Source organism: Salvelinus namaycush, chromosome 37 (genome assembly GCF_016432855.1).
Source record: "Salvelinus namaycush isolate Seneca chromosome 37, SaNama_1.0, whole genome shotgun sequence".
Lineage (NCBI taxonomy): Eukaryota > Metazoa > Chordata > Actinopteri > Salmoniformes > Salmonidae > Salvelinus > Salvelinus namaycush.
Window position 1 is genome coordinate 5,494,564 of NC_052343.1, and position 17,467 is coordinate 5,512,030.

The window sequence follows — 17,467 nt, forward strand, 5'->3', positions numbered from 1 at the left end:
CTTTGCTATATTGCACAATATGTGGATCGATGGAGATTTACGGGAATATTTGAAATATAAATGAAACTCACATTGTTCTAATTATGTTCTTGTTTTCCCTTTTTCTCAATTAGATGGTCAATGCTCAGCAGAAACAAATCCAACACGAGAAGACAGTACTCCAACAGACATTCGTCACAGAGAAGGCGGAGCTGTTGAAGAAGGAGAAACAAATTGAAGAGGAGAAGAAGAAGCTGGAGAACCAGTTTGAGGAAGAGGTCAAGAAGGCCAAGGCCCTCAAAGAAGAACAGGAACGCCAGAGGAAACAAATGGAGGAGGAGAGAAATAAACTTCAGGCTACCATGGATGCTGCCCTCAACAAACAAAAAGAGGCTGAGAAAGAAATGCTCAACAAGCAAAAAGAGATGCAGGAGCTTGAAAGGAAACGACTTGAACAGGAAAAGCTGCTTGGCGAGGAGAACAAGAAACTTCGTGAGAAACTGCAGCAGCTCGAGGTCGCCCATAAAGAGCCAATTTCCCACACCAGAGAAATCGATATCCAGACTGACAATGTGCCCGAGGATGAACTGATCCATATGACCATGGTGGAGACATCAAAGCAGGTTATCAATGGCCAAAGTGTTGGGGATGAGGTTGACAGGAAGAAGGATACATTGTCTTTTGATGGCATCCGCGAGAAAGTCCCTGCAAGCAGACTTTATGAAGTTGGCCTTTTGACGAAAAAGGAGTTTGATAAACTGAAGAATGGCAAAGCTACTGTGCAAGACCTCAGCCAGACGGATAAGTTAAGAACAATTCTGCAGGGCAAGAACTGTATAGGGGGTGTCTTGACACAGTCTAATCAGAAAATGGCAATATATCAAGCTATGAAAGAAAAGAAAATTACTCCTGGTTGGGCTTTGATCCTCCTAGAGGCACAGGCAGCATCTGGCTATGTAGTAGACCCAGTTAAAAACAAGAAACTCTCTGTCAGTGAGGCTGTGAAGGAAGGCCTGATCGGACCTGAGCTGCACAACAAAATGCTGTCTGCTGAGAGAGCTGTCATTGGTTACAAAGACCCTTACACCGGTAACAAGATCTCACTCTTTGAAGCTATGAAGAAGGGCTTGATTGACAGAGACCATGCCATTAGGCAACTTGAGGCTCAGATAGCTACTGGTGGACTCATTGACCCCATAAACAGCCACCGTGTGCCCATCGAGACTGCATACAAACAGGGGCAGTTTGATGCTGAGATGAACAAGATACTGGAGGACCCTTCGGACGACACCAAGGGATTCTTTGATCCTAACACCCAGGAGAACTTAACATACCATCAGCTAATGCAGAGATGCAGCACAGATCCGGAGACAGGAGTGCTGCTCCTGCCCATCACTGACAAGGCTGCTCTGAGCACGTCAAACTACACAGAGGAGGAGACCAAGGATGTGTTCAGCAAGACGACCGTCTCTGTGCCATTCGGAAAATTCAAAGGAAAGACTGTAACTATCTGGGAAATCATCAATTCTGAGTACTTTACCGAGGACCAGAGAAAGGATCTTATTCGTCAGTACAAGACCGGAAAGATCACAGTGGAAAAAATCATCAAGATTGTTATCACCATGGCAGAGGAAAAGGAAAAAAAGAATGAAATCGCTTTTGAGGGTCTGAGGAGACCTGTCCTTGCTACTGAACTACTGGAGTCCAAGATAATCGACAAAGACCTCTACAACAAGCTGCACACGGGCAATAAAACAATCAAAGAGGTGTCTGAAATGGAGCCTGTTCACAAATCCTTGAAGGGTACAAACTGCATTGCGGGTGTAGTTATTGACTCAACTAAGGAGACTATGTCTTTCTATCAAGCCATGAAGAAGGATATGATGAGGGTAGGGCCTGCTTTAACTCTGCTGGAAGCACAAGCAGGAACAGGATTTGTTGTTGATCCTATAAAGAATCAGAAGTTCACTGTCGATGAAGCTGTGAAAGCAACTGTCATTGGTCCTGAGCTGCATGAAAAACTACTGTCAGCTGAAAGAGGTGTTACAGGCTACAAAGATCCTTACACGGGAAAGACTGTGTCTTTGTTCGAAGCAATGAAGAAAGAACTCATTCCAAAAGATCAGGGCATCAGACTCTTAGACGCGCAGCTTGCAACAGGAGGCATCATTGATCCAGTGAAAAGCCACCGCATCCCACATGATGTTGCCTGTAAACGAGGCTTCTTTGATGATGAAATGAAGCAGATTCTGAATAATCCAACTGATGATGTTAAAGGTTACTTTGACCCCAACACACAGGAAAATGTCACATACGCACAGCTATACAAGAGATGTGTCACTGACAATAAATCTGGCCTTCAGCTTCTTCCTCTGTCTGAGCAAGCAATCAATGCAAAGGAAGAGCATACATACACAGACGTCCAAACCAAAGAGACCATGAGCCAAGCAACAATGGAGCTGCAGTCTGGTCCTTTCAAAGGGAGGAAACTCACTATCTGGGAAATTATCCACTCTGAATATATTACAGAGGAACAGAGAATTGACCTGATGAGGCAGTATAGGTCTGGAAAGATTACAATAGAAAAGATCATCACGATTGTGATCACCATTGTAAATGAGAAAGAGGCTAAGAAACAAGAGCAAGACAGCTTCAAGGGGCTTAGAGCACCGGTTTCTGCCAAGTCACTGTTTGATTCCAAAATCATTGACAAAGCTACGTTTGACATGCTCCAACAAGGCAAAAAGACACCTACACAGGTCAGCGAAAATGTCAATGTAAGCAAGTACCTACAGGGCTCTGACAGTATTGCTGGTGTCTACCTTGAACCAACAAAGGAGAAGATCAGCATTTATCAAGCTATGAAGAAAAATCTTCTGAGACACAACACAGGCCTGTCACTTCTAGAGGCCCAAGCTGCCACAGGGTTCATTATAGATCCAGTGAAGAACCAGTACCTGTCAGTGGATGATGCAGTTAAAGCAGGCATTGTCGGCCCTGAGCTACATGAGAAACTGCTTGCTGCTGAAAAAGCAGTCACTGGTTACAAAGATCCCTTCACGGGCAAAACAATCTCTCTCTTCCAAGCAATGGAAAAAGATCTAATCATTAAAGAGCATGTCATGCCACTCTTGGAGGCCCAACTGAGTTCAGGAGGAATCATTGATCCTGTGAACAGCCACCGCGTTCCTATTGAGGTTGCCTATCAGAAGAGCTTTTTCAGCAAAGAAATGACACACAACTTCTCGGAACCATCTGACGATAACAAAGCTTTCTCAGACCCCAATTCAGATGATAAAGTAACATACAAACAGCTGAAAGAGAAGTGCACTAGAGATCCTGATTCAGGCATGAACCTTCTACCTCTTTCCAAGCCACAGGCCCCTACTGTGGTGGAGAAGACATACCTCTACACGGAGGAACAGACACAGAATGACCTGGCCACATCACAAATTGACCTCCCCAGTTCACTTGAGTCTCTTGCTGGAGGGTCAAAAAGTCTCTGGGACATCATGAACTCAAATCTACTTCCTGAGCAAGAGAGGAAGAAGCTGATGGAGGAGTATCGTTCTGGCAGTATCACTAAAGAGCGCATGATCATCATCATTATTGAGATTATGGAGCAGAGAGAGATCATCAGAGGTGAAACTGTTAAGTCCTGCAACACAATCAGACGTAGGGTCACTATCGAGGAGCTCTACAATTCCCGTATCATTGACCTGGAGACATTCAACCTGCTGAAGCAAGACAAAAGAAACATCCGTGACATTATGGAGATGCAGAGTGTGAAGCAGTATCTGTTTGGCACGGGCTGCGTTGCTGGCGTCATAGCTGACTCCACTTCCAGGATGAGCATTTATTCAGCGATGAAGAGAGGGTTCTTGAAGCCTGAAATTGCCCTTAGTCTCCTGGAAGCACAAGCAGCAACAGGATTCATAATTGATCCTGTGAGAAACGAGACCCTCACTGTTGATGAGGCTGTCCGCAAGGGTGTGGTCGGCCCTGAGATCCACGACAGACTTCTGTCAGCTGAGAGAGCGGTCACAGGCTACAAGGACCCTTACAGTGGCAAAATCATATCTCTCTTCCAAGCAATGAAAAAGGACCTTGTTCTGGAGGATTATGCTCTGAAAATGTTGGAGGCTCAGACTGCCACAGGAGGCATTATGGATCCTGAATTCTACTTCCACCTCCCAGCAGACATTGCCACACAGAGAGGATACATCAACAAGGAAACAAATGAAAGGCTTGCTGATGACGTAAAGGGATTTGTTGACCCTGTCACTGAGGAGAAACTTTCTTATGCCCAATTACTCAAGAGATGCAAGATTGACCCTACCAATGGGATGCGCTTGCTGTCACTGGGAGACAAGAGACTGACGTTCAAAGGTCTTAGAAAACAGATCACCATAGAGGAGATGTTACGCTCTCAGATCATCGACCAACAGACGGTCACTGAGCTGAATGAAGGTCTGATTTCAGTGGAAGAGGTTAGCCGTAGACTCCAAAAATACCTTGAGGGCACAAGCTGTATTGCTGGTGTTTATGTAGAGGGAACTAATGACCGTCTATCAATCTACCAAGCCATGAAAAAGAACATGATCAGGCCAGGAACTGCCTTTGAACTGCTGGAGGCTCAGGCTGCCACAGGCTATGTAATTGACCCAATCAAAAATCTCAAACTTACTGTCAATGAATCTATCAAGATGGGAATAGTGGGGCCAGAATTCAAAGACAAGCTTCTCTCTGCTGAGCGTGCCGTGACAGGTTACAGAGACCCCTATTCCGGAAAGACAATCTCTCTGTTCCAGGCCATGAAGAAGGGGCTCATCTTAAAAGACCATGGAATACGTCTCCTTGAGGCTCAGATTGCCACTGGCGGAATCATTGACCCAGAGGAGAGTCATCGCTTGCCAGTGGAGGTGGCCTACAACCGTGGCCTCTTCGACGAGGAGATGAATGAGATTCTCACAGATCCATCAGATGACACCAAGGGTTTCTTTGATCCCAACACTGAGGAGAACCTGACCTACCTTGGGCTAATGGAGAGGTGCATCACTGACCCAGCTACTGGCCTTGTGCTCCTGCTCCTGAAGGAGAAGAAGCGCGAGAGACAGACCTCCTCCAAATCCTCTGTCCGCAAACGCAGAGTGGTCATTGTGGACCCAGAGTCAGGCAAAGAGATGACTGTCTATGAGGCATATAGAAAGCAGCTCATTGACCATCAGACCTACCTAGAGCTTGCTGAGCAGGAGTGTGAGTGGGAAGAGATCACACAGACATCCTCTGATGGCGTTGTCAAGTCAATGATCATCGACAGACGGTCAGGAAGACAGTATGACATTGATGACGCCCTCGCACGAGGCCTCATCGACCAGACTTCACTTAGTACATACCGCTCCGGAAACCTGTCCATCACTGAGTTTGCTGACATGCTGTCTGGAAACATGGGTGGTTTCCGCTCCCGGTCATCCTCTTTTGGTTCCACCTCTGGTTCCACCTCATCATCATACAATCCCATGAGCCCCATACCCTCCATTAGACCCCCTGCAATAATGTGGAATGACCCCACAGAGGAGACTGGCCCTGTAGCTGGAATCCTGGATACAGACACTTTGGAGAAGGTGTCAGTCACAGAGGCCATGCACAGGAACCTTGTGGACAATATCACAGGCCAAAGACTACTTGAGGCACAAGCCTGCACAGGGGGCATAATCGACCCAACTACTGGGGAACGATTCGCTGTTACTGAGGCAACCGAGAAAGGGCTTGTGGACAAGGTGATGGTGGACCGTATCAACCTGGCTCACAAAGCTTTCAATGGATTTGAGGACCCAAGAACCAAAGTGAAAATGTCTGCCTCCCAAGCTCTAAAGAAAGGCTGGCTGTATTATGAAGCTGGGCAACGTTTTCTGGAAGTCCAATACCTTACGGGGGGGCTGATTGAACCTGATGTTGAGGGCAGAGTCTCTCTGGACGAATCCATCAGAAAGGGCACAATTGATGCTCGCACTGCTCAGAAGCTGAGAGATGTGAGTGCTTACTCCAAATACCTGACATGTCCCAAAACCAAACTAAAAATCTCTTACAAAGATGCCATGGACAGAAGCATGGTTGAGGAAGGATCTGGCCTGCGACTGCTGGAGGCCTCCTCACAGTCAAGCAAAGGGCTGTACAGCCCATACAATGCCAGCAATTCCGGGTCAGCCGCTGGCTCCCGGTCCGGGTCCAGGACTGGATCCAGAACAGGATCCAGAAGAGGCAGCGTTGATGCCACAGGTTCCGGTTTCAGTATGAACTTCTCATCCTCCTCCTACACCAGCTCCAGCAGTTACGGTGGCCGCCGATATGATGCAGGACCTCATAATGGGCTCATCATGGATGAGCTAGCCCAAGCCCTTACAGCTCTAGCAATGATCAGGCCATGCAGCTCAGAAGAACAACGAGCCTTCCCAATGATGATACCGATGCATACCACAGTCGCATAATTTAGAGGAAAATTACATTTACGTTTGAAAAACAAATAATTAATTTATTCTGCTCATGTGGTCGCATTCGGAAATGGCTGGAAGTAATTAAATGCAGTTCCTCATATAGATGTCCAAAACAATGCCTTATCTCTCCAGCCTTCATTTCTTATAATTATTAGATCAATGTAATATTTTGTTCCATTTTATTGCAATTTTTATTGATCAGTAAGTCAATTTATATTTTAAGAGCAAAGTATCGGATTTAGTTTTTATCTCATATAAAGTGATCACAACTGATTTTATAGTTCGCGTTAACACAACTTGTATACTTAAGCTTTCCGAAACTAATATATGTACTTCGAACAGATATATTTTTCCAGTTTTCTTTTTAAACTTAAGAATATTTTTGTCCTCTTTCTTTTATCTGTTTGACAATATCCTATGAAATATGCCAACATAGATATTACAGTGACGTTTTTAGATGTCTTCATATTTCTGAATGTCTGTATAGAGTATGACCCAGAGTTAACTAATTTCACTTAAAACATATTTTTTTTTATCTGGCAAAATAAAACAAATAGTCGCAGAGCAGAATAAAAAAACACTACATAAACAGTGGAAGACGACTGCAATATTCAAAGTTTAATGAACTGCTTCCCTGCCTACATCCCAGACAACATTGCCCTTTCTGTTCAGTGGACAGGCCCATATACCAAGTCATCACCTTATTCTTTAATCACCCACTCCAAAGTTATGAACTATTATACCCATCATTATGGACTACTATACCCACCATTTACCTCTTGTCAAGTGTTCCTGGTAGACTGTCCTAAGAAGATGTCAGGCTTCACCATGCTTCCTCTGACATTAGAGGCAAAGATCTGCATCCTGGATGTTGCTTTGGTTCTTGTAAGTTGAAATCAGTTTTCTGATTTTGTAATTTAGTAATGTAGTTTTGTAATGTACTTTCCTTTTATCCCTTTCATCACAGCCATACACCTTCTCTACTCTCCTCTGATTCTGTTTTTTTCTCTTCCCCCTTTATCGCTAGTATTTCAATTCTAGTTTGGAAGAAAGCGCTATCAAACGTTTTTATTAGTTGGATGATTATGATCATGCCTTTTTCACCTCAGTATTTTAAGATGATTTGATTCCCTTTTTTGACAGATGTCTCATTCCATCAGAATTCGATGGGGATTTGCAGATACTCAGACGGGCATGGCTGATGAGTCTCTTAACAGGGACCATATCCCAATTCAACAGCTTCACCATCCAGAAATGCAGGTAAATTCATCATCCACCATATAAAGCATTAAATCATCAAATACATTTGGAATTGATTTATTTGTTTGCATTACAATTATTTTAACTTTTTTTTTTTTTTTTCTGTTGGTTTTGTTGTCTCAAATTTCATTATTTTTGTTTTGTTTTTAGATCTGCCATTGAGTACCTTGCTTCCATTGCATCTCCCTCATTTTTGAAGACAGTTGAGGCTTGTGACCCCTGAAGTCTCCCTGGGATACCATACTAGGAACAAACTCCATGAATTTTTGTCCAACATTCTTACTTGAATATTGATCATAATCCCCCTATTTTGAATTACACCTCTTACATGTAACACATCACTATGTTTATGGGCTTTCACATGGTCAGCGCCATGAAGATGAACATTCAATGTAATCTTAATTTCTGTAAGCAACATTCATGTAACATCAGTCAAAACCAAAGTAAATAGTTGCTGAGATGACATTGCAATATATGATCTGATATTACAATACATTGAATGAATGTACATATTTTATAGGATGAATACATTTCAAGACATTTTCCTACATTTTGCATATTTCCTTTGCAAAAATGATTTTGAAGCTTTGTCATATGTTGCTTTTCAACCAGTCTTGTAGCTCTTGTTTTCCATACCAAGTATGTTTTTTCTGTTCTGCTTCTAGGAAGTGTTTAACTTCTGTAAATCTTTGTTTTCATTTTTCATCATATTTTTCATATCTTATATAATACATTTTTGCTCTGCATGTTTTACTAGCTTGGTAATATATATTTTTTGGGGAAAAAAGAATTGTCAGAAGAAGAGAATAGGACATGAATCTGCTCTGCAAAACGTGTTTTGTTAAATGCAAGATATTGCAAGATATTTCATCAAAACTAACTGGTTGGTTTTGCTCATTAACAGATTTTTTTGTGTTGAGTGGCATGGTGAGTGGAATCTGGTGTATGTTTTGGTGATAACACTTTAATGTAAATAAATGTGCTATTAAAAAGGTAATCTTGTCCACTACATTTCAATATCCAGGTAAATCACACGTTCTGACAATGGAATTATCTACACAGTGATGGTACAGCATACAGAACATATCACTATTTTCAGCATAACACATAAGATTACATTGTGTGTAGCTGTAGGCGCATTATAGATTCTCACACTAAAGGCTATAAACCAATTTATTGGTAGCAGTATCTGATATACTGTATGTTTTGTCATACAAAATTGCTCAATTGATTCAAATGACTTCAGTTTAAGCCATTGTATTTTGTGGTAGGCCATATACTTTAGTTTAGTCATTTTATTGTGGTATGCATATACTTAAGCTTAAAAGCATTGTTCTGTACAGTGGTGGAAAAATTACACAGTTGTCATACTTAAGTAAAAATACCTTAATAAGAAATGACAAAGGTGAAGTCACCCAGTAAAATAATACTTGAGTAAAAGTCAAGGTATTTAGCTTTAAATATACTGTACTTAAGTATCAGAAGTAAATGTAATTGCTAAAGTATACTTAAGTGTGTGAATTTGACCATTTTCCTGTCCTGCTAAGCATTCAAAATATAACTAGTACTTTTGGGTGTCAGGGAAAATGTATGGAGTAAAAAGTACATTGTTTTCTGTAGTGAAGTAAAAGTTGTCAAAAATATGAATAGTAAAGTACAGATACCCCAAAAAACGACTTAAGTATTACTTGAAAGTATTTTACTTAGTGAGCACCATAATTCATTGGACAGTGACCATTTTTTTGTTATTTTGGTTCTGTACTGTAGCACTTTAAGTTTGAAAGGATACAATGAGGGTGAAGTGCAGACTGTCAGCTTTAATTTGAGGGTATTTTCATACATATCGGATGAACCGTTTAGGAATGGCAGCACCTTTTGTATATGGTCCCCCCATTTTAAGGTACTACAAGTATTTGTTGAATTGGCTTTACAGATGTGTGTCGTTAGGCAGGTGTATTCATTTGTGTCGTTAGTGAATAGTATTGATTCTAGACTTTGCTATTGCCTTTGGAGGTTGTTGTTGGGGTGTGACAACATGAGGAAGACAGCAGTGTCGATGCAAATGAAGCTGGCCGTCATAAGGCTCAGAAATGAAAATCAATCAATCAGGAACATTGCAAAAACCCTGGGCATGCCCAAGTCAACAGTTTGGTTCATCATTAACAAGAAAAAAACAACCGGTGAACTCAATTATGTCAAAAGACCCGGTAGACTGAGGAAGACCACTATAGTGGATGACCGGAGAATACTCTAGGGTGAAGAAAAAACCCCTGACAACAGCCCGACAGATCAAAAACACTCCCCTGGATGCAGGTGTAGATGTGTCGAAGTCTACCATACGTAGAAGACTACACCAGCAGTACTACAGAGGGTGCACTACAAGATGCAAACCACTGATAAGCCTGAAGAACAGAAAGGCGAAATTACAGTTTGCTAAAAAGCACCTAAAAGAGCCTCAAGAGTTCTGGAAAAAAGTATTGTGGACAGATGAGACAAATATTAACATGTACCAGAGTGATGGAAAGAGGAAAGTGTGGAGAAAAAAAAGACATGCCCATGATCCAAAGCATACCACCTCATCTGTGAAACATGGTGGAGGGGGTGTTATGGCTTGGGCCTGTATGGCTGCCAGTGGAACAGGCTCACTTGTCTTCATCGATGATGTGACTGCAGACAGAAGAAGAAGAATGAATTCTGAAGTCTACAGAAATATTTTATCTGCTCAGATAAATGCCTCCAAACTCAACCAAATGCCTCCAAACTCATTGGAGAGCAGGAGTGTGGCATACTGCTAGAGCAACGAAGGGGTTTTTGATGGCCAAAAAGTGGAAAATCCTTGACTGGCCGAGTCAATCACCGGATCTCAATCCAATTGAACATGCATTTTACATGCTGAAGAGGAGACTGAAGGCAATAAGTCCCCGAAACAAGCAGGAACTGAAGATGGCTGCAATACAGGCCTGGCAGAGCATCACCTGGGAAGATACCCAGCGTCTGGTGATGTCGATGCATCGCAGACTTCAAGCAATCATTGCATGCAAAGGATATGCGACCAAATATTAACAATGATTACTTTATTCTACATTATGTTAAACTGCAAAATGTTTTTTTGATGCCCGAAAATGGGGGGGACTATGTACAAAAGCTTCTATAATTTCGAAACGGTTCATCCGATATGTATGAAAATACTCTCAAATAAAGCTGACAGTCTGCACTTCACCCTCATTGTCGTTGTATCCTTTCAAACTCAAAGTGCTAGAGTACAGAACCAAAATAAATGGTCACTGTCCAATGAATTATGGTGCTCACTGTAAGTACTTTACACCACTGTTACAGTATACCATAGTATAATCATTATAGGTGAATGAAGTAGTGTCTTTAATGCCCTCTACTTTCTGTCTACAAGCACTACTGTGCATTATTTTTATTTCACCATTATGAGGGCACTATTAGTTTGACATACAAGTAATTTCAACTCATGTCCTCTTGGAATCAGAGGTCTTGGAATACAAGCAAACAATGAACCCTCATCCCCTCATTCACGATTCAGCTACCAACTTCATTTCATGGATACATTTTCTGTCAGCGACTTGGAGAACGTTATTAGAGACTTAGATATACAGTATATGTGTGTCTGTGTGGAAGGGTGTGGAAGTTGTGCTCTATTAGTCTATCTATATGTCTATGTGTGTTTCTTTCTATGCTAATGTTAGCCTTTGACATTGATGGAAGATCCAGCCAATATGAGAGATGTGCCGTCTACCTGCCAGAATACCTCTAATGACTGCCTTGACTACCCTTCACTGACCCTGTCCCTCCCACCCCTCCCAGAGAGGGGTGACGAGGAGGTAAGACATCCGAGAATGGGGTGAGGCAGTGCTTTGGGAAGACAGTGCTGTAACAGACCTACCAGTAGGGAGCAGTAAAACGAAATACCTGAATTTGAACTTTGGTAGTACTATACTAATGTATCGATGAGGGCAAACTCAGTGTCCTAATCACGACCAATTCAGCTGCACTAATTCATTGTATTATACTGTATATTGAGTGAAAGCAAACACAAAATAATAATCTCTGATGTATGCTTATTTTTGTTGTCTGTTTCAGGAAGAAAGAGGGAGTGTGTATGGATTTGCAACACCCACATCCAAGGAACCAAGCTCTGGGTATGGGTAAATGCTAGTGATGCACCGATATTACATTTTTGGCAGATACCGATATCCAATATTTTCCTTGCAAAAAAAAAACGATACCGATAACCGATATTTAAAATGTTTGCGGCCTTTTAATAAGCATTCTAGTACAGTTAAATAGTTAACACACACACATGGACGCAGCAGTCTAAGGCACTGCGGCTCAGTGCAAGAGGCATCACTACAGTCCCTCGTTCGAATCCAGTCTGTATCACACCCGGCCATGATTGGGAGTCCAATAGGGCTGCGCACAATTGGCCCAGCGTTGGCCGGGGTAGGCCTTCATTGTAAATAAGAATTTATTCTTAACTGACCTGTCTAGTTAAATAAATGTTATACACACACACACACACACACACACACACCACACTGACCAAAAAGTTATTTTGTTGGTATTTACTTATATCCCCATTACCATTAAAACATAATTAAAACATTTATTTCACTTACTTGCTGTGCTGTTTCATTGTTCATTTGTTCAGTCGTTTCATTCTCAACCAGGATTTCTATGGAACGCCGTTTGGTTCTTTTTGCATGTCAAAAAAGATACACATCACATAACACTATTTGACGTGTCAAAAAGCTTGTTGACCAATCAGGACTTGAATATGACTGCACGTCACATAATAATTTAACGCATTCATACATTTTTTACGTAGTTATTACACATTGATTACACTATCACTCGTATTTCATGTGTCACAACGATTCATCGATACGTATGCTATGATGCTGGTAAAGTTGTCTCGCGCACCTACAGTGCTGGTCATAAAAAGAAGCTAGCTAGCTCATGGATGCAAACAATGTTCTTCCCCAAAAACATAGCAAACTACATAATCTGTTTCAGTAGCTATCGTTAGCTAGCTACCTATATAGCTAGGTGTCATCATCTAAAATAACCCTAATTTATAAAACAGTTGTTATTTAATTAATGGTGGTCGGACCCATCTATGTGAAGCTAGCCACAATAAGGATTAGGCACAATAGTGGACTTTGCGGTTAGCCTTCAAAATAAACGTATGTCATTGACAGTGACGCAAGTGAATACAAATAGCAGAATTATGCCATAATTGAATAGATCATGCTAAACCAGGTTGGAATGTTGTTGTATAAAATCAACAAAAGACAATCATTTGTTAATTTGACAAAAATCTGTTGAAATCACACTGAATGTATTATACTTTAGAATTGCATTGGGAGCATACTTATTTCACTGTACATCCTTACCTATGGATTGTGGATCAATGACATGGGGTATCAGTCTACTCAGTGACACCCAGAGAACATTACTATCGTAGCTCTTATTGTTATACAACATTAACAATGTCTACATGGTATTTCTACACGGTATTTCTGATCAATTGGATATTATTTTAATGGACATAAAATGTGCTTTTCTTTCCTAAACAAGGACATTTCTAAGTGACCCCAAACTTTTGAACGGTAATGTACGTTATATAGGTATGCACGTCAGCCTTGACATCAGTTTTTCACATCGGCGTTAAACTAAACATCGGGCCGATATCGATATTGGCATTTTTACGTTTCCGATATGTTCACCGATATATCGTGCATCCCTAGTAAATGCAAAAACAAGGTGGCCATGGTTAAATTCAACACATAACCATCACAACTTCAACAATTCACCTATTGGTGAATTTTCCTTTCTGTATGCATTTCAAGATCATAACATTTGTAATTAAATACAAATTCAATGTGTTAGACATGTTGCACTGGGCTCCATGCCCATCACCCACCATCAGTCAGGTCAAACTGAACAAATGGCTGGTGATGATGACATTTGGTCGATTGTCACAGTTTAGTGGACCAGTGTGCCTGGATCTAAAGTCGTTGACCTGGATGGTCCAACAGTACAAAGACGATAACAAAAAAAGAAGTGTAAATTGGTCCAGTTACAAACATTGGGTAATTGGTATGTGTATAGTTATTAGTTATTTCAGTAAACAATGATTTTAATGACAAAAACAAACAAAAATTACATCCCTTTCAGTGAGCATTTCTCATTTACCAAGATAATCCATCCACCTGACAGGTGTGGCATATCAGGAAGCTGATTAAACAGCACGATCATTACACAGGTGCACCTTGCGCTGGGGACAATAAAAGGCCACTCTAATGAAGCCCTTTTGTGGGGAAAAACTCATTCTGATTGGCTGGGCCTGGCTCGCCAGTGTGTGGGCCTGGCTCACAAGTGGGTGGGCCTATGCCCTCCCAGAATCACCCATGGCTGTGCTCCTGACCAGTCATGTGAAATCCCTAAATTAGGGACTATTGAATTTATTTCAAATGACTGATTTCCTTCTATGAACTGTAACTATAAAATCTTTGAAATTGTTGCATGTTGCATTTATTTTTGTTAAGTATAAAAAAGTGCTAATCTTTTTAAACGGTGCACCCGATATGGAAAAAATATCTCACTGTCCCAATAATTATGTATAATAACACTTTTAATGACAGTATTTATCCATCCAAAAAATGCTAAGATGCTAAATTATAAACTGGGTGGTTCGAGCCCGGAATGCTGATTGGCTGACAGCAGTGGTATATCACGGGTATGACAAAACATTTATTTTTACTGCTCTAATTACGTTGGTAACCAGTTTATAATAGCAGTAAGGCACCTCGGGGGTTTGTGGTATATGGCCAATATACCACGGCTAAGGGCTGTGTATAGGGCTCCGCGATGCGTCGGGCCTAAGAACAGCTCTTAGCCGTGGTATATTGGCCATATACCAAACCCCCCGTGCCTTATTTCTTAAATACAAATTCCCTTTTCAGTGCAGCTGGAAAAGCAGTTTACAATACTCTAGGTATTTGAAGTTACAGTAGGTATCTGGTTAGGCAGGTATTCCTATACATACAGTTGAAGTCGGAAGTTTACATACACCTTAGCCAAATACATTTAAACTCAGTTTTTCACAATTCCTGACATTTAATTCTAGTAAAAATTCCCTGTCTTAGGTCAGTTAGGATCACCACTTTATTTTAAGAATGTGAAATGTCAGAATAATAGTAGAGAGAATGATTTACTTCAGCTTTTATTTCTTTCATCATATTCCCAGTGGATCAGAAGTTTACATACACTCAATTAGTATTTGGTAGCATTGCCTTTAAATTATTTAACTTGGGTCAAACGTTTCGGGTAGCCTTCCACAAGCTTCCCACAATAAGTTGGGTGAATTTTGGCCCAGTCCTCCTGACAGAGCTGGTGTAACTGAGGCAGGTTTGTAGGCCTCCTTGCTCGCACGCGCTTTTTCAATTCTGCCTACAAATTTCCTATAGGATTGAAGTCAGGGCTTTGTGATGGCCACTCCAATACCTTGACTTTGTTGTCCTTAAGCCATTTTGCCACAACTTTGGAAGTATGCTTGGGGTCATTGTCCATTTGGCAGACCAATTTGCGACCAAGCTTTACCTTCCTGACTGATGTCTTGAGATGTTGCCTCAATATATCCACATAACTGTCCTACCTCATGATGCCATTTATTTTGTGAAGTGTACCAGTGCACTGTTGTTCTGGGATTGATTTGCACTTTTCGCACCAAAGTACATTCATCTCAAGTAGACAGAACGCGTCTCCTTCCTGAGCGGTATGACGGCTGTGTGGTCCCATGGTGTTTATACTTGCGTGCTATTGTTTGTACAGATGAACGTGGTACCTTCAGGCGTTTGGAAATTGCTCCCAAGGATAAACCAGACTTGTCGAGGTCTACAATTTTTTTTCTGAGGTCTTGGCTGATTTCTTTTCATTTTCCCATGATGTCAAGCAAAGAGGCACTGAGTTTGAAGGTAGGCCTTGAAATACATCCACAGGTACACCTCCAATTGACTCAAATGATGTCAATTAGCCTATCAGATGCTTCTAAAGTCATGACATAATTTTCTGGAATTTTCCAAGCTGTTTAAAGGCACAGTCAACTTAGTGTATGTAAACTTCTGACCCACTGGAATTATGATACAGTGAGTTATAAGTGAAATAATCTGTCTGTAAACAATTGTTGGAAAAATTACTTGTGTCATGCACAAAGTAGATGTCCTAACCAACTTGCCAAACTAGTTTGTTAACAAGAAATTTGTGGAGTGGTTGAAAAACAAGTTTTAATGAGTCCAACCTAAGTGTATGTAATCTTCCGACTTCAACTGTATGAGATGAATAGTGACATTGACACAAGCTTTGTGGGCTTGTATGCTTCCAGGAGGGAGTCAGAGGAGTGGAGCCAATGGCAGGGGGAGTTCAGAGGTCAAATCCGAGCCCTGCGACACTGGCTGAAGAGCATGGAGATGAGGCTACCTCCTCTGGACCATACGGTCAGTTGGGTTGTTGAGTTGCTAGGTTCCTTACCTTTCTCTCGTTCACCTATTTAACCTACAGCTTGAATGTCATTTGTTTTATATATATGAATAAGACATTTTATGTCAACATTGCTAACATCAGTCTTTTCCCTCCGAATAAAATTATTCTCTGAGGTTTAGTGTACATTACGCACTTACGCACTTAGCAGTAGAATGAACAGGGCCTTGGCATATTTAGTAAAGCAACATCCTTGTCGTGGGATCTGCTGAAAGAGGCTATCAACCTATTGCCATCATCATCAATGGATATCCACGGAACCATTAAAGACAGACATCGTCCTCTATCCTTTGTTGCTGTGCATCCAATAACACAGAGTAAAATACACTGATGGAGAGGCGGCTGGATATTAAGTCAAGGAGAAGAATGAGTGAACAATGTTGATATATTATCCATTCACAGGATGCTATAGGACTGGACAATACCCATCCCCCATGATGCAACTTGTTGGTCTAACGGTAATTGTGTGGGCTGGGAGAAATCCAAAGAAGATTTCAAACAAAAACAGTGAATTGAGGCTGGCCCCTATTGTGTAATACACTGTCCCCATGGCGCTGGGCTGAGCATCACTATGGAATAATATGCCCTAAGCCCCAGAGAAATAAATGCTCTCTCACCCAGGGGGCTGGCATGATACCGCTAAACAGAGAACAAGAGAAAAACTGTACAAACAAGAGAGCAAGAGTCAGATTACACGAATGACTTCAGACAGAAGGAAAAAGAGCAAGGGAATCAGTGAGAGAGAAGAATCTAGAGCCAGACGGACTCAAGCGGAGATCGAGGTGGTGGTCTTAGCTCCTCCGTGTCCTGCAGTGAGTTTCCTTTGGGGAGAGGGGCAGGCAGGCAAGCTCTTTTGTGCTGTGCTGGGACAGGGAGGCTGGAGAGACGCTCACCAGTGGAGGCCCACTGCACCCATGAGCGAACAGACTGAAAGGACATTAGACTCAGATGGGAGGATGAGGACGGAGAGAAAAAAAGAAAAGAGAAAACAGGATCTTACCGAGTGCTGTGGTCTGGCCAAAAAGGCATTTGTTGTGTGTACCCCCGGCCATTAGTCTTTTTTATCTGTTAGTGGCGGACAACGACATCTGAGCGTTGCACAATAATTAGTGTGTCTTGAAGGGTGATATTTTATATCACCAACAGTGACAGTGTTCTTTTAGACTTGG

General features: G+C 41.6%; 1 protein-coding gene across 1 annotated transcript in view; it reads left to right on the top strand.

Annotated features, from left to right (window-relative positions):
• Positions 1-17,467, top strand: part of LOC120031579 (plectin-like) — a 227,186-nt gene that overhangs the window by 173,623 nt on the left and 36,096 nt on the right. Inside the window, exons 32-34 of the mRNA XM_038977388.1 lie at positions 114-6,458; positions 11,565-11,581; positions 16,144-16,255. Of these exons, the coding sequence (XP_038833316.1) occupies positions 114-6,458; positions 11,565-11,581; positions 16,144-16,255 (6,474 nt within the window). The remainder of the gene's footprint in view (positions 1-113; positions 6,459-11,564; positions 11,582-16,143; positions 16,256-17,467) is intronic.